Source organism: Temnothorax americanus, unplaced genomic scaffold (genome assembly GCF_048541705.1).
Source record: "Temnothorax americanus isolate GAGA-0224 unplaced genomic scaffold, ASM4854170v1 Scaffold5, whole genome shotgun sequence".
NCBI classification, from domain to species: Eukaryota; Metazoa; Arthropoda; class Insecta; order Hymenoptera; family Formicidae; genus Temnothorax; species Temnothorax americanus.
This window is the reverse complement of record NW_027509657.1, coordinates 4796516-4821070: the sequence shown is the minus strand read 5'-3', so window position 1 is coordinate 4821070 and position 24555 is coordinate 4796516. Positions and strand designations below refer to the sequence as shown.

General features: G+C 40.4%; 2 protein-coding genes across 7 annotated transcripts in view; one reads left to right on the top strand and one right to left on the bottom strand.

Annotated features, from left to right (window-relative positions):
* LOC143904062 (uncharacterized) overlaps positions 1-24555 on the bottom strand; it is a 404129-nt gene that overhangs the window by 251504 nt on the left and 128070 nt on the right. The gene's annotated exons all lie outside the window — the stretch shown is intronic.
* LOC143904053 (uncharacterized) overlaps positions 1-24555 on the top strand; it is a 325508-nt gene that overhangs the window by 270664 nt on the left and 30289 nt on the right. For all 4 annotated transcript variants that reach the window (XR_013258841.1, XM_077418274.1, XM_077418273.1 and 1 more), the window contains exon 8: positions 17393-17581. Coding sequence is in view for 3 of the 4 variants with exons in the window: in XM_077418274.1 (XP_077274400.1) it covers positions 17393-17581 (189 nt within the window). In the remaining variant the exon portion in view is untranslated. The remainder of the gene's footprint in view (positions 1-17392; positions 17582-24555) is intronic.

Here is a 24555-nt window from a genome sequence, read left to right as displayed (position 1 = left end):
GAGATACACCTGAGCTCGCAGCCCGTGCAAAGTGGAAGCATCCGTCATAAGTCAGACGTCCTGAAAGATGCATCGTGAATTATTTATTGTAGCGCGCGGTCGAGTTCCGGTCTCCAAGGTGACATCTTGAAATGCATTTCGGGAAAGGGAGAAGGAGGGAGGGGGGAGGGAGGGAGAGAGAGAGAGAGAGAGAGAGAGAGAGAGAGAGAGAGAGAGAGAGAGAGAGAGAGAGAGAGAGAGAGAGAGAGAGAGAGAGAGAGATTTCCTCAGAGTGGGCAATATGGCCCGGTTGATTTAATAACGCGAGTCTGGCGCCTAAGTATTATTAATATCGCGGCATATATCTCCCTGCGCGCCCTGGTCACGAAAGGGTTGAAAACAGTATTCTATTAGGAGTAATGACTAAACTTAGTCGGCTTAACTTGGTCTTCTGATATCTATTTGCAAAATCTACATCGGGCAAATGTCTATACTATAAACGAGGTATCAAACAATGATTCGATAAATACTAATAATATATCTTTATATTCACACATTTATTCTTGACTGATAATATTAGATATATCAGTCATCTCTTTTCAAATATTTTTAATTTAAATTTTAAGCATGATACGTCAATCGCAATGTTGCTATTTGAATTTTAAGTTGGCTTTATTTTAACTGGAACTCATGATACAAAAATTGTTGTTTAATAATTTTTCTTGTAATATTATTGAATCTAAAAAAAAATAGGATGATTAAATTATCATAATCGTCAAGGTGAGATGACCGATAAGTCTTATGAATAAATGTATAGTCTTTCAAGTTGATCTTAGATCAAACGATAATCGAGATTGAATCAAAGTCACGCATATACAAGTCTTCCTAACATAACATATGATTACATCACGATTTGCTCCGATCGATTTTTTACAGAGCTTCCAGATTTCCCGTAACCGCTTCTGCTTTGAAACTTGAGCAAATGCACTTCTTATATTCGAAGACGTATCGGGCTCCGTCTTGAGCTTGTCACGCGAGTAAACAGCCCAAGCTAATGAAAACAAAACAGTCTCGCAGCCAGCTAAGGTTCCCCACGCGAAAGCAAGAACCTCGGTGGCTGCGCTGGCAAGTCTACAGGAACTGATAACAGACGCTGAAGAAAGGCGGATTACGGACTGAGGATCGTCCCGTAGAGACTCGGTAGACTGCACCCTGCGTTCCTGATTTGCTTATTCAAATATGCCGCTTAACAAAGAGTAATAATTCAAATGGCATTATCTTTCAGCATCACACACATTCAATACGATTAAATAAAAACTTCAATATCTGACAATATGTCACGGCAATAATCATAATAAATGGTATAAATTATTATAAAAATTAACATTTAACATTTAAGCGAATGCCAGCTGCGACTTCTCGTATTTCGCGGGTCTTCCCGGAAGTTCGGAAGCGCGCAATTGTTGGCAGCATTGTTGGCAACAACGGGACTCCTAAATTACCATTTCCGACTTCATCAAGTCTACGCGCGGAACTTGCCGTTTCCCACAGATTCGCTCCGTGGGATTTTCTACGCCCACCAACACCTTCGCGCTAGCAACACTCCGCATTGATATTAATGTTGCCTCCTCCTCCGTGAATTAATATTAATCGTCGCAGCCCGTGTACGTGTTCACGTTGCGTGCGTGGCGGCGCGAGGCCCCGGAGGCCTGTTCCTCCCGAAAACATTCATCCTTACCGGGCCTTCCGCGTCGCGTGTGTTCAGCCTCCGCGAAAATTCGAGCCGACATCCACTACGAGTTGGCAAGGGTTGGAAAAGCAACGGGGATGAATACTACTTCCTAGCGGATGGTATGAATTCGTTTTAAGAACTCCCTCGCGCAATTCTCTCGAGTAAAACGCTTGCCGCAGTTTACGACCGTCGGTGCGAATTGCGTGCCGATGGTGATATATATAAGATGAACGTGGCAAAATTGAGATATTGGTTTTTCATCCGACTCCAGTGTTTAAAAAATCTACTCGAGAAAATTATTTACTCATAAAATTATTTGAATTATATGTTTGCGATTTGCATCTGTATGCCTCGAACGAGCAATGCAGACATCTCCGTGAAGACAGCTTTTTTTGTACTGTTTAAAAAAAATTAATACATTGCAAAAAAAAACATTTCAGCATATTTTGTGAAACTTAAACGTAAAATACTTTGTAAAACAATCACATCTCGCGACATGAAATTTTTTATTTTATTATATAGCAATCGGAAGTTATAAATATTCTAAATCTTGAAAATGATTGCGCGAGTTACGTGGCAATGAGAAACGGAAAGAAGAGAAACGCGCTACGTCAAAGAACAATAAACTTCGAAATTGTACATTCCGCGCTCATCTCAAAGCCGCGGTTCAGATCTCGTTACTATACAGAATCAATCGTAATCCGTTTCTGGTTCGACGAGTCGTCGCTCACGTGGCGTCGCGTGGCTTTGTGGCGCGTATAACTACGTATAACACGCGAGCGCATTACTTTGTTACCAATCATCGTCGACTCGCACGGCGCTATTAATTAAACATAAAATATATATATATATATAATATATATCTCAACGATGGAATGCCGAGACTCGAAACGATGTAAACTCAACTCGGGAAAATCTTTCTGCTTTTTTCCGCAAGTAATTATATCGTTGGTTCAACTGCGCGCGTAATCGAATTATATACACGCATGGGAGAGATCTCTAACCGACGGATTACCGCGGTTCGATGTTACAACGATGTTAGCCGAGCCATGAATGATTTAACAAATGAAAAATGTAATTCTGATGGAATGAGAAATAATATTGAGATCACAGAAAATATTTTTCCCGAGTTGATGTTTCCCCGTATAATCTGTTACGTCTGCAGAAACAAAGAAAAATGGGAAAGATATAAGAAGTAAAGTACTTGCAATTCCATCTTTCAGTATTTCATTAGAAGCAAATATTATTCCGACAATGCTTTTGAGAAGTAAAGCTTACGACTAAATATTTCGCTCATATTCAACTTGAAGCGATTTACACGAAAACTGCGAAAACTTTTTCGTGTCCAATTATAATGTCGTGGCAGATTCGTGAAGAGGTTAGATTGACATGTAGACTGTGCGTGTGTCTTGCGACTCGCGTTCTGCGTCTTATATAGATAGGCCTTAACGCGGATTAATTCCCGATTCGCTGCGCAGCATTCGCTCGCGACAAATCGAGTGAATCATCGTGTAATCGAATCGTAATTAAGTCATTATCGACACAATGGCGGAGAACATTGAACACGTCGCGACAACAAGATGCAGGGTTATATGACGCAAGATTCGTTCCGAGACAAAATTGAGCAGGCAAATGCAATATTGATCTTTCGAACGTGGTTTCAAACTGCCAATACTGAATTTCCGGAAAATTGGTATGGCATTTTTGTTCGCTGCCGGACGATTGAATCAATTTTTGAATACGCGCGAGTAAGCTCTGATGCATAATCCAAACGAACCGCGCCGCGCCGCGCCACGCCGTGCGTTTTTACGACGATATGTATTATCCTCGGAACGAACCGCGGTTGCTTTTTTTTTATAAAATTATAACGCGGCGCTGACCATAATATACGCGCGCCACGCGGAAAAAATTCGCGGCGAGCTTATTACATTCGACCGGGACTGGATATAGCGACTGCAAACTAATTTTCGCGGCGTACCAATAAAAAGTCCGTTTAATGGAACACAATCCAAAACGAGTTATTCCTTCTCGCGTTGCATTCGAAATTTCGACTAACCTTCCCTCAAATTTTGTTCAAATAAAAAGAAATGCTGGTGAGGTAATTAGAGCGAGCATAATTTAAAAAAATTACCGCCGATTATTTTAAAGCTTGAATCACATGACAAGTTAGGTATATATTCCCGATATTAAATTCAAGTCCAAAACGACCTAAGCCAGTTCTTTGCATCGGACGAATAAATGCAGTCGCAGATACAAGAATTTTCTCTCCAAGCCTCATTCTCCCGGCAGAACGAGACAATTACGTGACTGTCAGTTCGAGCATGATTCATGAACCGGAAAATACGAGGCAATTTTCATTTTTTATCGTTCGCCATATGCTCGAGAATCAATCTCGAGGCGACCGTAAAATCGCAGTGCGAACGAACAGGATTTCCCAGCGATGTTAAGGCAGAAAAAGAAAGGCGGGTTATATATACAATATGTATATATATATATATATATATATATATATATATATATATATATATGTATGTATGTATGTGTCCTACCCGATGAAAGTGGCAGAGCACGATTTACGAGCGCCACTAGGTACGATGTGGGCTAAAGTTCACCGAGTTTATGCTCGACATTAAACGCTTTTACGCTCTACCACCATAAGTCACCCTGCACTCAAAGTACAATGGCATTTGAATGCACTTTATCGATTATGATCCCAAGGGTCAAATTACGGAGGGGGAGACAAGAGATGGAGCGGATCATTCAGTGGACGAGATGCAGGCCACCAGGAGGTGAAACGATCTATAACGAAGTCCGTTATTGCCGCGCGATTCTTGCGGGAATCTTATGGCGAACGCGGTAAATACGATTCTAGGCTGATGAATTATGAATTCGGCATACCGCACCGTGATAAAGCCATTTTATCGTATTCGCCCTCTTTTCCAGACGATTAAATTCGCGTGAAACCTGCAGCGAAGGGGCAAGAACAGGAATATAATGATGTGAAAGCATTGTGTAACACGATCACGATTAATCGATAAAATGCAATGATTCTTTCTAGTCTTTACACGGTGCTTATTTTAGTAGTTCGGTCACTCTGGTTTATTGCTTATGGTTTTCTATGAGATATAAAAAGTTTTAAGATATAAAAAGTATTAAGATAGTTTCAATATTTATTTTTATAAACCTTAATCATAATTGTTATTTTATTATTTGATGATGAATAAAAAATCTTTAAATTATAATTAGAGTAAAATTGAATCCATCTTTGGGTTCAACAATCACTCTCTTTTTTCTACGTTAGATTTCTAAATAATATATTTAAACGATAAATTTGCAATAAAATTTGTGTGAACTTTTCATGAATTTCTAATCTCATAATTCTTCGACGAGCGTGAAATACGTATGTATCTGTATATCGACCCGCAATATAATTCGCCTTCTATTTCTCGCTTCTCGTTCAGTCCGTCGAGTAATTGTTTACGCGCCACGTCGGACTATCGAACATGACGCACACACGAGCGAGCGTCGACGTACCTGTTGAAAGCTCCAGGTGCGGGCACAGCCAAGGCTCTGAACCTACCCTGCCCGCTAGCTGTTGCTGCCGTTTCTTCCGGGTCATAGTAATTCGATACGTACGCGGAGCGGACGCCTTTTTGCATCGGCGCGCTTGTTTATGCCGCGCACGCCGCCGACATATCGATGGAAAACGGGAAATTGAATAAAGTTCGCAGCGGGAGAGGCGGCCGCACGAAAGCGCGTTCGGGTATATCGAGCGGAATGATATATTTGACAAGGTCCGTATTGATACGTGCATATTACATGCGCGATAGGGGGCCACACGTCGCGCCGCGCTACACCGCGTCGCAGCCTCGACCGTCTGACCATACACGAGCACGTATCACTTACGGCCGTACGATTCTCGACTCATCCCGCCGCGGCGCCGACTCGTCTCTCGAAAAATCGTGCCCTTTTCTCGTTCTATACTGTCACTGTACATATTATATCAATGCTGAAATAAATTTCTAAAAGAAAAGAAAACCGAAGATAGCAGAGACAAAAGATATTTCACGTCACGTTTGATTTATCCCAAACTGTGCTAATTTTTATAGTTTCAAGTGACAGTTTGTAATTAATCACCAATAAGAATTAGAATTAGTATTTCCGCGAGTCAAATATTACTTTAATATTCTCATAAAATCCTGAAGTCAAATAATGAAGTAACACAATTATGATTAAGGTTTAAATAAATTTATATCCGCGAAATCTCACTCCGCGACGATTAAAGATTATTATCATTCGTGTTCCTTATAATAACGAGTGGGTTCGATTCGGGCGGACCGGAAGCAGCCTCCATGCATCGTGATTCATTTATGAATATGTAGAGGCGCGTGATGGTGGTCAGACACCGGAAAACTTCGGATAGCCTGGGCATGAATATGCTAAGCGTAACGCGTAGTACCGGAGGGCTGAAGTAATTTTTTTTTCTCGCTGCATCGATCCTCGCAGTTAAAGTGTGAGCTCTATAGTGAAAAATAATTTCGCAGTTTTATTTGCCTTTTCGTCTCTCCGCCGCGCCGCGCCGCACCGGTCGGCCGCACAGTGAAAGCGCTGTTATTCTTCAATTATTCGACATTACGAAGTAGAGGGAACAGATTTGCAAAAATGAAGAGAGTTTTCACTTTTCTTAATCATGAGTTCGAATTAACTTCAAAAATTAACTCATTTCAGTTTTTATATCTTGTGCACATGCTAAATCAATATAAAAAAATATTATAACCATATACAATAATGAAATAAACATAATACTGAACAAATAGTGCCGGAATTGTGCTGAGCAAATTATGGAAGTGACGTGTGACAAAAATCTGAATTACCAACATGCAATTTCGAGATAATTATATAATGATAAATGTATAAATTATATTTTATCTCTAATACATATTTACTATAATGCAAAGGTAATGCAAGTAATGTTTCATTTGTTAAAGAACATAACAAATATTAAAGCGAGCTTGGATCAGATTAAAGGAGAAAAATACAAAGGAGCAAAAGAGCATCGATGTATTATCAATTTGCTCACGCGCGTGCAAGGAAGAAGAAAGAAAATGCTGAAGTTATCGAGGCCAGAAGCGTCGGCCGCGCCGTAGGAAAGTATTAACTTCATCGCTTACAATCTATATTTTCTCTTTTGGCGGGCATCCCGGTTACAGAAAATACGATAATTATATTATAAAGAACGAAAAGTTTATTAGTATTTCAGACAGGTATTCCTATTCTATCCTTGCAACTCGATTTAGTGGAGCAGCCGGCATTCGCGGAGTAATGAAATTACACGTAATTATATTGAAGCATTATAAAATCGCGTGAGATGCATATTCAATAAAAGGGTATAATCCCAAAATCTGAACCGCGTTGCCATTTAGATCTGAGCGTCATATGCACCAAGAGAAAAAGCCATGAAAGTAAAAATTTAAAAAATGTATAATTTCTAATTATTCGGTGAATTGCTGGACGCAAAGTTTAAATTTGTTGATTTTCTCTTAAATTTTCAAATATATATATTCTCTCTTTTAATATTTTAATATAAAATGAAACCAATTGCTTCCATTTATTCTTTCTTTTAAACTGTGACTTCTCGAAAATGAATTTTTAGCAGATGTAATTTTGCTCTACGTAAGTTCATATAGCCACTGTAGATCTATTATTTTTACGTAAATGCGAGAAGAAGCCTCTTTAACGTCAACGGAAACAATGAATCGACCGCTAAAATAATTCTAACAATCAGTCGCGGAGCTGGCTAGTTTTAGAAAACGAATACGTTCGCTTGGCAGAAACGGGCACAGGGAAAAATGAGTTTTCGATACGGAGCATAATTCCTGGCCGCGCCCACATCGGCAGAACCCTTTGCCTTCGCCGAAAAGTATCCGCGACGTCAACGTTCCCTTCGTTACGACTGCTCGTCACGCAGACCGTTCTTCGGATATGGAAACCGAAAATTACGAGCGCGGGTAAAGTTCGGCCTTTATCTCAGGCTTTTATTACATCGGCTGTCAGACCGTGTACGGCGTGTGTGGGAGAACGCGTGCCGCGGAAACACGTGCGATTTAACTCGCGACGACTATAATTGCGCGCTGCACTTTACGGCTGGTCGTCACGCTGATGTCATTGATTCCTTGAGAGAATTGCCCTTCCCTCTTTTTTTAATGTTTATTGCACGACGCCTGCGACGCCGTTGCTTATAATTTTCCATCAGCAAATCGCGGCGCTTCGATAATCGTTCCTTTAATCGGGAAACAAACCATTGTCGCTCACGAAAATTTGTCCGGCCGGCTTAATTATTCACTTTTTTCGGTGTTTCGCGAGATATCACCGCGGAAAACACACGATATCGTCGGGGCAGAGCGATAATTACGCACGCGTGTAAACGACTTGTCGTCACGCGAATCGTACATTAATCCGCCGCTCTGGCCGAGAGAAAAGAAACTCACTCGCTCGGAAAAATATTAGGAATGTACATTTTATTATAATTACGCGAGCGAGATACAATCGCACATTGCTGGATATAATGATCTATTTATGTCGCACTGTACTTAATGTCGATAACAGCAATTCGTCTGATAAAATACAGTAATACACGCATTGCAGTCTTGCATTCAACTGCATGTTAGCTAAGCACAAAATTTTTCACTTCCCAATGAATTTTACATGCTTATTTATTTCTTAATTAATTCTTGTTAAATATTAAAGTGCAAATTGAGTGTTTTAATTATTTGATCAAAAAACGCGAGGAGCAAAGAGCAGCACTTTTTCGCCTCGCAAGCGCGACTGGATATATTCGTCGGAAGCGAGCATTCAAATTCAGACGTTTCTTAACCCTCGTACGCGTGATTTCGATACGTTATCCCTGCCCGATAGACGGCAATCGTCGTGTCTTCGTCGCCGAGATTTATTACACCGCGGCTTTAGGCAGAAGCGAGCAATTTACATTCCCCGCTACACGTACGTTCGGTTTCTGCGGCTCGACGGTATATCCAAACGTCGAGACGTCTCCCCGACTGCTATGCTCCTCGTCGAAATTACCAGGAGGATTACGTACGGAGGAATTGCCTGACGTGCAGTATAGTAACGACGAAATGGTATATATATTCACGGCACGCTATTAGACACTGTGATTATTATTAGCGATTATTACCAAGGCAAATGGTATTAGAAGAAGACATTTAAGTCGTGTTATGTAAGTTCCCTAATACAATATAATTAGACATTTGTTGCTTTTTTAATAATAGATTACAGATAAATATTAATTTAGAAGTAATTAATTACGATACGTTCTAATTATTACGTAGGATATGTCTCTTTCTCGCTTGAAAATCTATCGAGAATTTCTATGTTTTATTTAGTAAAGTATTAGTGATAATTAGGAAGTACATTTTAAAAATAAAGTATAAAATGTTTTTGTTTATCGTATCTCGATACGCCTATTTTGATTTCCTAAGATCAACGTCTAAAATTTCACAGAAGACCGAGTGAGTGGTGTCTAATGGACCCCCACCGACCGCTGTCGTTCAAAAGATGTTGAGATCCTTCAAAGGATCGCTAGTACCAAGTCTCATTTGCATTCAAGATTGCGAAGGGTCGTGTACAGCGTGATTCTTGGTCCTTTTTGGCCGTGTACGATGATGCAAACGTCGGTCGTTGCTAGTATTTTTGTAGGACGGTAATTGGGTCAGCGGGGTTAGACACAAGAAAACGGATGATGGACGAAGAAACGAGAATATTCGATATAGAGGAGAGGCAGAGGACAAGGCTGACGAAGACTGACTTCTCGTCGAAACGAAGTGGCCTGAAATTAGTTTACCTTTGGAAACCAATTTCTTTCTCTTTCGTTGCCCTCCACCCGCCTGCCACTTCCTGTCTGACATAAGAGCGATTTTTCTCCTGCGAGAGGAGGGGCTCGCTCCGACGAGTAACGAGAGACGAAATTGCCGAAGGGAGGAAAAAATAATAAATGAACGGTACGGGACGAAAAGATCAATGCCTGATAATACGATAAGTAATACAGTCGTTCTTCTTTCCTCTTCGCGTTTATGCACTGAATTGTACGAGCAATATAAATGCCTAACATCACGTGCAATACGCTCGTGTTAATAGCCCGCACGCTAATTACAATCTATACCTAGTATGATGTTGCACTCTGTGAAAATATAGAAACACATGTGATCGAATCTATTTTATCGCGACAAGTAGAAAACGAGGCACGCGACGAGTGTCGCCTTCCAGTGGCCTTCTTATAAGCGGCATTCGACAGTTTCATGCAAAAGAAAATTAGCAACATTATTAATTTATAAAGCTGTATAATTTAAAGCGAGGCTTTCTGCTTATTAGGACAGATTTACCTCATTTGAAAAATCAATACGTAAATATCATACTTGCATATTGCTGAAGAAAATATAATAATATGAAATAAATTGAAAATAAGGAGCTGTTATGCTTAGAATTAATAAATTTTGACATTTTTTGCGCATCTTATTACTTTCGCCGTTTCACCGTTTCACCAATCCACCATTTCACTCCAAATACACATACGCATTTCCACATCCACATATACATTTACATTTGATATCGATGTGTACACGAGAACATTGGATTATCGCGATAAAAGTTAAAGCGGATTTGTGCGTATCCGCCCTCGTAAGTTGTGGAATGTATCAAGTGTTTCTGATTTGCCCGGGAAGAAGTAAGGCGGGAAGGGAAAAGAAGAAGGCAGAAACTGGTGGAAGTTGGTGGCTCGAGGAAATTTATGACTGTCATACTTTACGGTACGTCAAGCTGTGTTCCTTACGGCCCGACTGCTATAATCTAGGCACTTAGCATCTTAGAGTTTAAAACGCGATACTTTCTAGCTCGAAGAAACGCTCTCTTCGCCATTTATTTTATATATTTGCGCCATATATTTTGCGATCGTTCGAAAACTACAACCTTTCCTCCGTCAACTGCTGTAAAATTATTTTGCTGCAAAAATGTTGTACCTTTCTAACAAATGAAGGCGACGTTCGATAATTCCATCAATTATCGTAAATTCGCGAGTGTTTATCTTTACCGCGGTATCAACAACCGGAAAATATTAGAAATGTAAGTCGAGCAACCGGATAGAAAAGGGCCGGACGCGACGATCAACAAGAATAAGTGAGGTAGATATTATAAGTAACTTAGGCAAGCTGTGAGTCAAGCCGAGCATTTCAAATTGTTCCTTTTCACGTCGCTTGACGCCGCGATATTAAGCGTACGTACATGTACAGCCGCCATTATCCAGCCATTACAACGTCACACCGTTGTACCAGCGTACACCGCGAGCGCGACGCTCGGTTCGGGCTAAAGTAGCGTGCGGCACGCTTCTGCTATACCCGCTATCGCTACTTGACTGACAACCCTAACTGACGCAGGACCCCTTTGCACAAGCCAGCCAGCCAGCGAGCCGGTCCGCTTAACCAACCCTCTACCGTCGCGTCGTCGCCGCCGCCACCGTCATCGTCGCCGCCACCGCCGCACTGCCGTCTTCCCTTCGCGTGCATTTTACTCTGTTCACCCGCGGCTTTGTTAGCGAGACGACCACGGAAGTATTGCGTTACCCTGTGTACAGGTACGCTCTTGTCGTGTGCCACGTCGCGGTGCCTGCATACTGAATCGCGAAATTTTGCCCGACCGAGATAAGGTGTATACCGAGGCGCACACTGGCGAAGGCGGGCGAAGGGGACTAGCAAAGAAATAAAGTTCTTGGGCTATAAGCCAGGAAACATGTAAGCTTTTAACATTGTAAAAGTGCGCATAGATTATAGTTCGTGGAAAGTAAATTGTATTCTGATGCTAATGCAGCTTGGTTGATAAATAATTTCTCAAAATTGAACTTACAAGCTTTGTAAAATCTTGTTTGCGGTAAACACGTGAAAAATTATATGGTGAAACAGAAAGATTATACAAGAAAAATCATTTTAAATTAACATAGAAACGCATATCTAAAATTCATCTGTTGATTATATTACGACGTTAATAAATAATTGCTTTCATGTTATTAACGTTCGAGGAAGATCAACTCGAGAAATATAAAAATTTTCTCCCGAATTGACTTCTGATCGCCAGGGCACGGGATTATACTCGTGTCATCCCGTAGATGTTTCATCGTCGGGGAAAATTCGACGCTGATGGGATTGCATTCGCCACGTCTCGCGAAAATCAAATTTGTCGGTAGTACACCCTTTTGCGAGGGGTGAAATATCTCTGACCCATTTCATGACGTAAATTTTGTTCGAATCGCCCGGAGGTCTTCACGGTGTAAATTCCTTAACGGCCGAGTCAGAAACTTTAGCCCCTTGTAATTTGCCCCGAGGCCGGACATTTAGATGGTTTTAGCGATACCAAGCTATAAATATGCGTCGAATTATGTCAGTATATATAATCGCGATGTAAGCGTATTTAAAAATATATATATATTTAGGTACTCCATAAAAATACCGTTTGTCTTTCATAACGCAATACCATTTCTATAATAACTTTATAAAATTTGCACATCAGTTATATCAATAATACTAATAAAATTGGCTGAGAAAAATATAGAGACGATAGCTTTCTTTAATATAATAATGGAAATATATATAAATATAAAACATATTCATTTCTCCCACTTCCTCTTCCGCGTACTAAACTTAATTAATTAATTAATCTAACGTGTGTTTGCGTGACACATTTCTTTTCCTGTCTACGAGAGATACGACCAGTTTACATGCGAGATCGGTTAGTGCGCGTTAGAGGCCGAATGTCGAGATTGCCCCGGGGCGACTGTCGAGAAGATTACTATAGTTTTAACGAAGAGTTTGTGCTGATAACTACTCCCTTTGAATGACGATTACTTAAATAAATCGCGTTCGGCGAATAACCTTCGGTTAAAGAGCGCGCAATCGCTGGCTCGCGGGGCCCTTTGATGATATTCGTTGTCGAAGTTAAATCCCCTCGGGTCTTCGCTTCTCGTCTCTTACAAACGAAGGCCACACGACGCCAGACTGCGGAGCACCGCAGTGCGCCTTGTTGGAAACCGAAGTTGAGACACACTCCAGTTTCAACAATTAGTTTCCGTCATTCGCGTCTCTCGTGACGCAGGCTCACGTGAAAGCGCTTTGCGATTCGCCAATCAGATCTCGTTCATAACAACCAATATCCCTAGGGCGCTATCAGAGAAAGAAGAGCGTAATTTAATTCTCGATCAATTTCGTTCACGCAGTATCAAAACCAAAATGTCAAGTTATACTGAAAATAATGATGCAATACAATAAATCATGATAGATGAAAGCAACTATTGTAAATTATTGTGAAATTCTCTTTCATTGATAGCTATAGATCATTTAAATATTTTTGCTACTGATGCGATAGCAGAAACAAATATTTCAATCTGTGTACATTCATTTATTATTGCTCAAAATGAATTAGAATCAATCATACTACTACAATCTCACATTTTTCTATTCAAAACTTTTAAACTCTTTAATCAGCCTCTTATAAATCGAGGCATATATGAGTCGATCTTGACATGAAGCCACGAAGCCACGCGTCATCCCCAGATATTTCAATCTATTGTAATTATCTTCAGTATCGTTATTGTTACAGAAAAAATCTGAAGTTTATTATAAAGTTATTATCAATCTCAACACTTTGCATCAACTTATTTAATCTTGCATAATAGGATACAACACGCGGCTATACAACGTATAGAATGCACAGCTTAGGTTGCTATCAAACCTTACAAGTTGTCTATCTGTAGCACTAAACCGCTACCGGCATAGTTTTGTTGGCTCTCCAATGTTCAGTAATTATTATTAGGGATCATTACGGAACTTTTGACGGGCATGGAGCAGCACATAGCACCGTTGATATTCAAATGTGTATTTGTATAACTTCGTATATTAGGCTAAATGGCAATTTCGCTTTGCGCGCGAATGTCGAATCAAAACTATAAACTCTTGGCATATGGCTCGACTGGGATTACCGTGCAGATTACAAATTCCCTTATGCAGAATATATATACATATGTGTTATAGCAAAAGCGACAAATCGTCATAATCTTATTAAATATCAATTGAGTTTAAAGTCCAGTGTAACATTCATTTAAATTTTTCGTTAATTAATTTTCTGTAATTGAAACAGTCTATATTACTGTACGTAATTTCGCATACAATACATTATACTAAGTTTTCGTAGTTGTATTCTCTTCATTTTTACTCTGATACATCTTCTTTCATTGTTAACTTTCCATTTCTTAAGCGCATATAATTTCACACTTTTGAATGTCATTCTCAATTTATGAAGTGATTTACAACGGCGTCCTGCTTCACGTTATATCGTTCGTCGCATTACGTTATTTATCGCCAACAAGCGAATCAATCATCGCTTGATTTTATCGTGCAGACGATGACCCGATCGTGGGTCAGAGGAGAATTTATGTGGAACTTTACGCGACATATCGCTCATTTATAAGCACCGAACATGCCGCGCCATATGATCGTAAATTGGCAGATAATACCTCCGAGGATGAGTGCCATCATAAAACATACTTGTATGTTGTAACCTAACGTGTACGTATAAGCGCCTCGTCGGTTCAAACGTTAAAGAATTAACGCGCTCCTTCCGTCGCAGGTAGCATTTCCGGTGGCATCGTCTGAGCGCCTGTATATGCATCACGTGCATGAACAATATTATTTAATAGCCCATTACTTTAGCAATAATTAATAAAATAATTTTATTAAGTAAATTTGCATTTTGTCCATATCACAAAAATGTGAGCACTAAATACTACTTGTAAGAATGCAATTAATTTAAAATATTAATGTATATGTGTGTGTAACTAAAAAATTTACACAAAAGAAAATAGAGAGGCAAACATTTTCAAAACGGATTTAATGTCCAATTTGTAAAAGCACTTGAGCGCAATGAGTAAGTTACTCGTTGGATTAAGCCTTAATAAATCTTGGAGAGATCTCTATGATCACTCGCGCGTTGATCACAGTTTATCGCCGAGCTTTCGTCCGAATCAGTTACATGTTTCAGGCCGGACCGCGAACTAATTAATTCCAACGTACCAGCGCGTAAACCTGAATTCATAGCCCGTGGAGAGGACGCATAAATTCAGGTAGAGCGGCGGTAAAATCCCCTTCCCCGCCGTTCCGTTTCGAGGACTGTACGTACTTAGACGAACTTTGACGGTTACGAGGCAGGCTTACCGGAGGCCTCCGTCCCGAAATGTAATTTTCAGGCACTTTATTGCGGTACGTGGAAGTCTATCAAACATTGGGACTCTCGAACATGATGAAGGTCGCTCTCTCCGTGGAAACATCCCAAAAATTTCCCTTCAATGTTACAAGCAAAAAAGAAAAAATGTAAAAAAAAAACCATGGATATCAATTAAGTTGAAATCGTATTGCAATTAAAATTAACCAAGCGTTGCAGTAATAGTTTGATAACCATGCATTGCATTGTACATCAATTTATATAATAGAATTAATGAAAAATTCAGCATAGCCATTTTTAATTTTGCATGCAATATGTGTTATATGAGATAGTTTTATATTCTGCTCGATAATTGATTGTGCATACCACAAAAACTACATTCTTTGACAAAAAAAAACGATATTACTTATTTTCCATAATAAATTGTTACGATAATATTTTAAAAAATATATCTCCGCCCTTTTTCCTAGATTTACAAAAAAATGGCATTGCATATAAAAATATTAAAAATATATTGTGAAAATTTCGTATATTATTTGTGGAAAGGTATTATCTTATCGTGTTAACAAAAATCTCCGTAACGTCTTCTCACAAACGTTTGGATTCAATTTATTGCAAAACTATTTCTTTGGATTTAAACGCCATTTTCTTGTTAATCCAGAACTTCACGCTGTAAATTGCAGCGCGTAATGGCCGTAACGCGTTGCGAACCGGAGCTGGTTTGGTGCAAAGTGTCCTTCGCCAGCTTCGAGGACCCGAGACCGATCCTCCTCCGGCCGGGCCCGTTCGAGCGGAATTGATATCCCCCCTCGAAATCAGCTTCGTAACGAAATACCGGGTAGCTGCGGGCAAGCACGTAGGACCACCTCGCAGATAGCCGGGTCTCAGGGAACGAATAGGACAGAGGTCGTCGACTCACCTTCGAGTAGGACACCCTTCGCGAAAGGGTGAAGGGCACTGAAGGAGGCCCGTGCGATCGATGCATGCAGAAGTTCCTCCAACAAGACCGTCGAGGGAGCCGTTTTATTTCCGGTCGCTCGATCAGTAGCGCTCCGGTCTTTTCGCGAAACTATTACCTACGTGGCGAAGAGACGCACAAGAGGCGACAAGGATGCCGAGGAGACGGCGGGGTTGGCGTTCGGGCGGTTGGGGGACAGAAACAAAAAAGGCGCGTATCTGTTTTTGTACCTGTGTGCCGTAGCAAAGGACGGGGGAGTTTCCGCATGCAAGAGATAGGACGTGCACCGCAATCTGAACGAAATCTCCAAACCCAATTTCCTGGACAGACAGACAAACGGACAGACGAGCGAGCCGGCGCGAGCAAATCGTGGACCGCTCTCGCGGTACCGACAACATCGATCTGGGTGCACCGGGACCGGATGCGGCTTTAATAATGCATCGCCGTGACTTCGCGCGGACGAACGCGTGCGCCGCGTCTTATCGGTCGGGACGATTTAGAGTTCGCTTAAATCACGCGCGAGCGTAAAATATGGTGTAAATTTATAGATAAAAATAATTGAGGAGTTCGCGGGAAGAACAACTTAATACCGATTAAATTATTCTTTTTTTATCTTCGTTTTCCTAGTTTATATTATGCTTAATTGTATATGGCATAATCTCGCGCGGATAATAATGAAATATTGTACACATTATCCTATTGTTATTTCTACACTAATTATACCACATTAATCATGGCATTTACATAAAATAATTGACAGAGGCATCACGGAAGGTTGATACAACTGTGACTGTTTTATTAAATGCAATTTTGTTTGAATAATTCTGTGTGCATTTAGTAAGTATCGTGGCTCGTTCAATGACCGATCGGATAACGTGGGTCAAAGTAATTTTAGACCTGACGTTCACTTAACGTAGAACTGTCTATCAGATAATTTTGATGAGCGTATTATTCAAGAGCAGAGCTAATTTATTATGCAATATTAACCTATTGAAGCGGAATCGTCAAACACTTAAGTGAGAGGAAAGCTTTATTTTTAGTCACCAAATGTAATCTGCTGTCTATCCGCTCTATCCAATTGGCTGTCTATCCAAAACTAATTCAATTTCACAATAATTAACAAGTTTATCGTTAACAGTATCCCGCACTCACGGTTGAAGAGTTATATTTACGCTTGCAATACTGAATAGATAATGCAATTAATTTTACTAAAACAGGATATTATTACATGTTTTAGATAAGATATCGACGAAGAGTAAAATAAAAAATAAATTTTTCTACATAATTTTTTAAGGAAACTTATATTTATATAATGTATTATCAAATAAGTCGGAATCATTTTGCTGGCATAATGTAGTGTTTCAGATTTAACATTTATAATCAATTTAAAATTCTGCCATTGATTTTATAATAAAAATAAAATTTAATTGCACTCCCTGTATGTTATTCAGGTAAAAGTTATGCTAAGGGTATCACCCGGAGACGGAGGTAGCTTCTTCAACGCGGATAAGCGCAAGAAGCAAGTTACGTTAGTGGATCCAGCATCTGGGCAATCTTCATCGGCGGAAGATCGACGGCCTACTGTGGCGGCGCCGAAGATGTTCGCGTTCGACGCCATCTTTACCGAGGAAGACTCTCAAGTAAGTTGATATAAGATTATATAAATATAGAACAATGTCTCTGATTGTTTTATTATTTTATCAAACGGATTCAGAGAACAATTAATTAAATTATTCAAATGATCTGTTTGGTAGAGTTCCAGAAAAAGATTTGCAGAGGCATTTGACCTAGTATTTTATGTATAACGTTATTCAAAAAAGTTTGATTTTTACTTTACTTTTAACCCTTTAATGTATACTTGAACGTTAACCATTTAATTTCAATGCGAGCATGAATCTTACATGTTCTCCACTATATACGCACTCGGCACAGATACTTATCAAAGTTACAAAAAAGTAACTGAAATACTTTGCCGTGAGATTAAATCGACATCGGACGGGACTTAATTTCTGCCACTCACAACTCCGTTAACGTTTAAATTTCAAATGGCACTCAACGCGGCGCAACGAACAAAGCGGCACTTATAACGAGCGCGTTTAAGATCGCTCGATAGTCAGAATCTGCACGCGCCCGCGAGAGAGAAAGACAGGGATCTTGAGTCAATGACGTCTTCGTCAGCCAGCTGTTCCAGAGTAGTAAGTAGCAACAGTCCTCAATGCTACTTGAGGACTCTCTCCTTCGCTCGCTCGATTTGTTCCCACTCCGGAAAATTCTCGTTCCTCCCAGCTTGATTCCTCGAAGGCCGCTAGCCGGCTCGATTCTTCGGAATTCGTGAGAAGGAGAGCGCTATAGCTGGAGAGAAAACTCGAGAAAGTTTGCGAGAAATAAAAGAGAGGGAGAGAGTCGCGGAGTGCGGAGAGAGGGGGAGAGAGAGGAGGAGAGCCCTAGAACATGTACGTGCTCCGCCGAGGTCTTACGTCGGTAGTGGAAACGTAAGAGACGTCCCTGCCGGGCGCATAACTAAACTAATTTCCCGACCTCTAAACTCCACCTCTGACAGGAAAATCCATCCCTCCAGGCGAATGTTGCTCTTTGCCTGTGACTTCCTCGTTTGCTACCGAGCGAGCCGAGCCCTGCCAGCAGCGTCCTCGGGACACTTTATCGTGTTATCATACGGCGGGAATATTTTTCTATATTCTTCATATCTTGGAATCGGGCTGTATACATTTTTGTTTTTCAAGATTTTAAATCAAAATCCGTAATTTTTTTAAGCATATTTCTAATTGATAAGATAAACATGTCTTCATCTATATATATTTATATATATTTTTGTGACATATTTTAATCGCGCTATTAATAGAGCATTAAAATCAAGTAAAAAGTTTTTAAGTGTTCATCCGGCGAATTGTACTCGACAATCGTTTTTCGTCGCGTTGAAAATTCTTATGGAGGCCTCTTCTCTGCATATCAAGGATCCAGACGAATTGTATTATGCGACCTTGATGGATGGCGCCGCCGAAGCAAATATCGCTAGAGATCGTAAGCCACGCTGCAGCACGACGTTATATACACATATTGAGATATTTCGGTGCTCCTGAGGGACATTATTGAGCGTCGGATTCAAATGAGCCCGGAGCTACTGGATATTCCAGAGTCCCTCCCTCGCTCTTCGCTCTAACAGCTCCTGTCCCGTTTTCTCTACCTCTCCATTCCTCCACCCGCGAGTACCGTCTAGTACTCCAGAGAGACTGTCCTGCTTACACTTTCCTCTCTTCTCCCTCTTTCTTTCATTCCAATCCTTCTCTTTCTCTTATAGCGCTTTTCCCTCGCCCCGGCTGTGTTTAGAAGAACCATAGAAACCAATCAATTGATTCGATCAAATGTTGCCGTCGGCCACGGCGATTGTCATTGAAAGACACAATAGACTCTTTCTCCTCCCCCTTCTGTCCGTTTCCTTTTTTTCCTCTCTTCGCGATCCATCGAACTGGTTGCGAACCAGTTGGGGCTTCTGGGGGCGAGCTCCATGGGGATGAAAGAAGGAGTCCCGAATTCGAAAGAGCGAGTCCCAGCGTCCAGCGCGACTTTTCGTCCTTTCCGATTGGCCGTCAAACACACTCCCGCTTGAATATTTTAAAGACCACCGGGTCGCGCCGCCATTCCATCGAGCAACCTACAATCGTTCATCATCAAACCGGCGATCTCTTTGACGTTTTTGTAGACTCGCGAGGATCGATGGTGCCGATCTCCGCCCTTCGAAAGTTCCCGTTATCGACACGAGGCATCTAGCAATGGATAATTCCGAACAATGAAATCTTCTTTTTAATGCCGACCGAACACAAAGGCAATAGTAATTGTCATGATAAAATTGAATCAAACTGAAATGTTTATATTTCACTGTCATAGCCAGTTATTCCAATGCAACAAAAAATTGTGATCTTTAAGAAATAAATGATACCAAAAAAAAATAAGTTTTACATAAAATACTTTTAAAATGATGAAGATAGAACCTTTTAAAATTTCGTTCAAATACCGCTCGTATGTATATATAAAGATTATAGATATAAAATAAGTGGAAACATGTTGACATTTGCGCATCATTCTCCTATTGACAGACAAACCGATCATGATAGCAGGTGGACGTTTATCGATATCCCTCAATCGACGACGGTAATTTCAGTAGCGACATAATCTGCTTGATATGCTATATATTTGCGCGTTGTATCGGACGACATTTCCATAAAACATCCCCCGGGCAAGTGACGTGTCTATATATATTTGGGCTGTAAATTAACAAGAATGTCGATCCGTCGGCTAAAGAAAATACGATTAACCGAAATTACAGTCGAACTGTTTACGAGGAGTAAGTCACAGGCGCAATTTCAATTATTAACACTTCAACCAGTTAAACATTAATAGAATCTGTAACGACGGTAGTGTAAATATACTATGGATAGATTATTTAATAAAATCCACGATAAACTTTGATAAAGTTTCAGATTGATTTAAAAGTTGTTACAGGTCTATATTTCCAACTTGGAAGAAATCGAGAAAATACGCGAGAGAGAGAGAGAGAGAGAGAGAGAGAGAAAGAGGAGAGGAGAGAGGAGAGAGAGAGGAGAGAGAGAGAGAGAGAGGAGCGCGAAAAACGATATTGAAAAACGTATATATCAGGTAACCAAGTTTATCTCTTCGAACAGGAAACAATATAGGAAGAGACAGAAGGAAGCGCGACAGAATCCTTTTGAAGATTGTTCTTGAGCGTGCAATTTGTGCGAAACTTTCTTTTCGCGTATTCGATCACGTGGACACACGCGGCTCGCAAGTATAGCGAACAATTTATTGGAAAGAATACACGGCGAAGCGGAAAACTCACAGTCTGTGTTTCTCCACGACGCAAGTAATATTACACTTTTCAAAACGACCTAGCAAAAAACGTTTTCTTTAATAATAAAAGATTCAAACTGACACGCTCTTATAAACTCAAGTAGTTCTTTAAGTATCGTTGGCTACTTCGCTTTAATATCTTTATACTTACTTATTATTAGTCACGCGACTTAAATTTTCTGAAATGCGCACTAGAAAACTTATCAGCAAAATTAAATTATTATATCGATAAACGTATTTGGTTAATCGAAATTGTTTGCACACAGTTTTCTATAATTTTAAGAAAGACAGTACTTCTTATGATATATCACATAAAATGCATTTCTGTTAACAGGCAAACTTCATATATAATTTAATAAAATATGCAGCACACTTTCATCGCCATGAGATAGCCAACGACACATTGTAAAATATATACTAAAACTACGTGGAACCTGAGCCTACTACTTGAGTGTTAACAATGAGCTGCCAATAGGCAGGCCGCGCGAACGAAACCCGGCCGCGAATCAATCGACATCCATCTCAATTATGCGCGTCATACGCGCAAACAGCCACGCATTCGGCGTGCACATATGCGACCGCGTATATCGTCATGTGCGTGCTCGGCCGACAATTCCAAGCCGGCCGGCGATCCAGCCAGGACAATGCATCTCGACCAGAATAATTCACCGCGGCCATTATAGCCGCGGCAGGACAAGGGCTTTATTATTGACTTACGACTAATATAGTCACGCTGTGGATTACGTACGCGCGTGTGCGTATCTATGTCCGTGTGTGTACGCAGCGCACACAGCCGATGTGTATGCACGTCACCGATCTATTGCTCATTTGCCGGGATATGCTGATTGAACGAGCCGCCCGGTGAGATCTATAAGCCTGCGATACCTTGCTTCCTGACTCCCACGGGAATTCCGTTACCTCGTAAAAAAAATCGTCGATTATATATGGTGTCAAGTTTTCCCCTTTTTTCGGACTCGGAAGAATAATGTTGAATTGATAAAAAATTACTTTCAAAAACTATAAGTTAGAAAACAATAGACCGATAATGTATTATTTATTCTGATTGAAAACGTACGCGAATATCTCAATATAATATTGTTCTCATTATTTGGCGTATTTTTATTAATGTAAATTTCAAAGATTTTTTCTAAAATTATGCATAATTAAATTTAAGATTGTTTTCCTAGCCTACTTTTTACTAAGCATCGATCCTCCTTAACAGTAATTATAAATAAGCTATAAATTATGCGTAAATAATATCCGAATCTATACCGGCTTCTAAAATTCTTTTTTGCAAATATATAGGAGATATACTCGCGAATAAAAGTGATCGGCGTGGGGCTCGTCATTACCATCCTCGAGCAAATGTACAATAATCTATAAACCTATCATACGGTTCCGTGGCCGAGGTATCCTGCCCTCGTACTCTGCTCCGCGCTCCTTACCCCTTAGCCCGTAGCTGCTCGGCCAGTTATCCATCGTATCCTCTCGAATGATGTATTTCCATATTACAGCGGGATTAATTTGCGCCGTAGCGCGACCGAGTGTTAAGCAATGCTGATGAAGTTTGACAGGTGCCAGCCGAACGGTGGCGAGGACGAGCGGACAGTCGTTGCACCTCGCTGCATCTATAGATGCTCGCTCCATGACAGACTATGGCAAACTATGGTTACTTTCGTCCTTGTGGGATAAACTTAGTTATGATGTGTATCGAATAACGATGCGCAAAATTACAGTTTGCAGCATAATAACGTAAGATATCTTTTTGAACGAATTGCTTGAGATTTAGTTCTTTTAGTCTTTTCATTCAGAAATTCTTCGGTCGCTTTGAAGTAATCATTCTTTAATAAAAATTCAAGCTTATCTTTGATTTTGATTATTAAATTACGAATTATAGATTCGAATTATAAAAAGAATATTATAATACAACTACACCGGATTAATGGATTGTTAGACGATGGTTTTCGCAAAGCGGTGAACAAGAGCCGGTTTCTCAGGAAATCGGATATCATCGATAGAATAAGTGGCGAAAAAATAACGGGAGACAAATCTGAAGGATAAAGAGAGGTGCGGGGAGAAGTCTCACAATTCCGATTTTGCATCGTTCAGACAGACACCGGGATTTCCTGAATGCTTTTTTGATCCGGCAAGCCGCTCCTGCCCGCCCCGGGGTTAGAGGATGACATGATCAGGGCAGAGGGGTGGGAATTCAGTAGACCAGGGGATAATGCTAGAAAAGGAGGAAAGGGGGAGGGAGGGCTCTCACTCGTTCGCTCCCTAGGCGCCAATGACGCCAATCTGCTCCCGTGTAAATCGCGACATATTTCACGACATCACGCGGTGGAAGGGCGCTCGTGCAAGCCGACGCCCTACCACCCTTTCTCGCCTGTTCGCCAGCCTCCCGCGCTCGCTCCTCTCTGTCGCTGCCAAGCACCATTTTGCGGATCCGGAGGTGGATGAAAAGTTTTCCGAGTTGTTATCCCGAGAGTTATCACGCCGCGCGTCGGCGACGAGTCGAAAATTCAACGATGTAAATGCGATCGCCGTTTGAGCGGCGGACCGCCGAACGAATTTCGCTTATTTGCGCAGACGGGACTTCCTCCGAATTTATCGGCTACCATTTGGCAAACTGCTGCGGAAATTTGTCAACTTCGAAGAGATTTTTACCAAGCACGTGCTCATTATTGACGATTATATTCTGATACGATCTGTAGCTAATAGATTTAATGGGTTGCTCTATGGTACGATAAGATTAAATAATTTTATATTCATATTTTCATCTCCATTGTACCTTTTCATTGGATTCCACAATGCAGTTTGATTCTACTGTGGAGGTGAATAATAGAAATGTAAAACTTATTTGATCTTGAAATTATAATATAAATTTGTTGTGTTTGGTACGACATTTGTTCACAGTTTTAAATTATGTTATTAGTTATTAATCATTAAATCATTAGAAATCGATTAACGTTGAGCTTTCACGAGGTTTTGCTTAGCTGATGTTGAGCGTTCACGAGGTTTGCTTAGCATTTATTTTTCGATCGTCAGTGGAAGTTATTTGTATAAACAAATAGATTAAAATGAATCACATGGCAGTATGTCGAGCAGAAAGCGTGTATCGCTATGCAATTTTTGGAATTACCCACTCGTAAATTCCGGTGGAGGTATTTCCTGTACATGAGCGTGTGTTTCGCACATTTCGCCTCCCCATCCCCTCTATTCATCGTACCTAGCTTACAATCGCTAACCGTTCGTGTCTCGTCGCGCGTATACGAGGGCGTAAAGCATCCCCTCAGGACTGTTTGTTTTTGATACGGTTTTCATCGAACAACGTCGTTGCGATAGTGACTCGCGCATCTACAAGCAAATGCGACTACGTCTTACTCATACAAAAATACTGCTATCTCGTAACCCTTTACTGTGACACTTACGAGAATTGCGGTAAGATAAAGGCGCATAAAATTATCGTAAGACAGTTCATTGCAAATCGTCACAATTGGCGGAGATAAAGTGATTCATTTACAGATTTCCGCGATAATATTCAAATATAAATAAATTTTAATATAAATTAATGTTTATTTTAACTAGCAACTACTGTAATTGAATTTGAATAATACAAGTGATACCCCGATTTGAGAGACCTAACAAAAAATGCTCGTTACAATGGAGTGTCCTAAAATTTACTCCCATAATTCTAACAAGAAATTTTTGGACTTAGAGAATTGGGGGG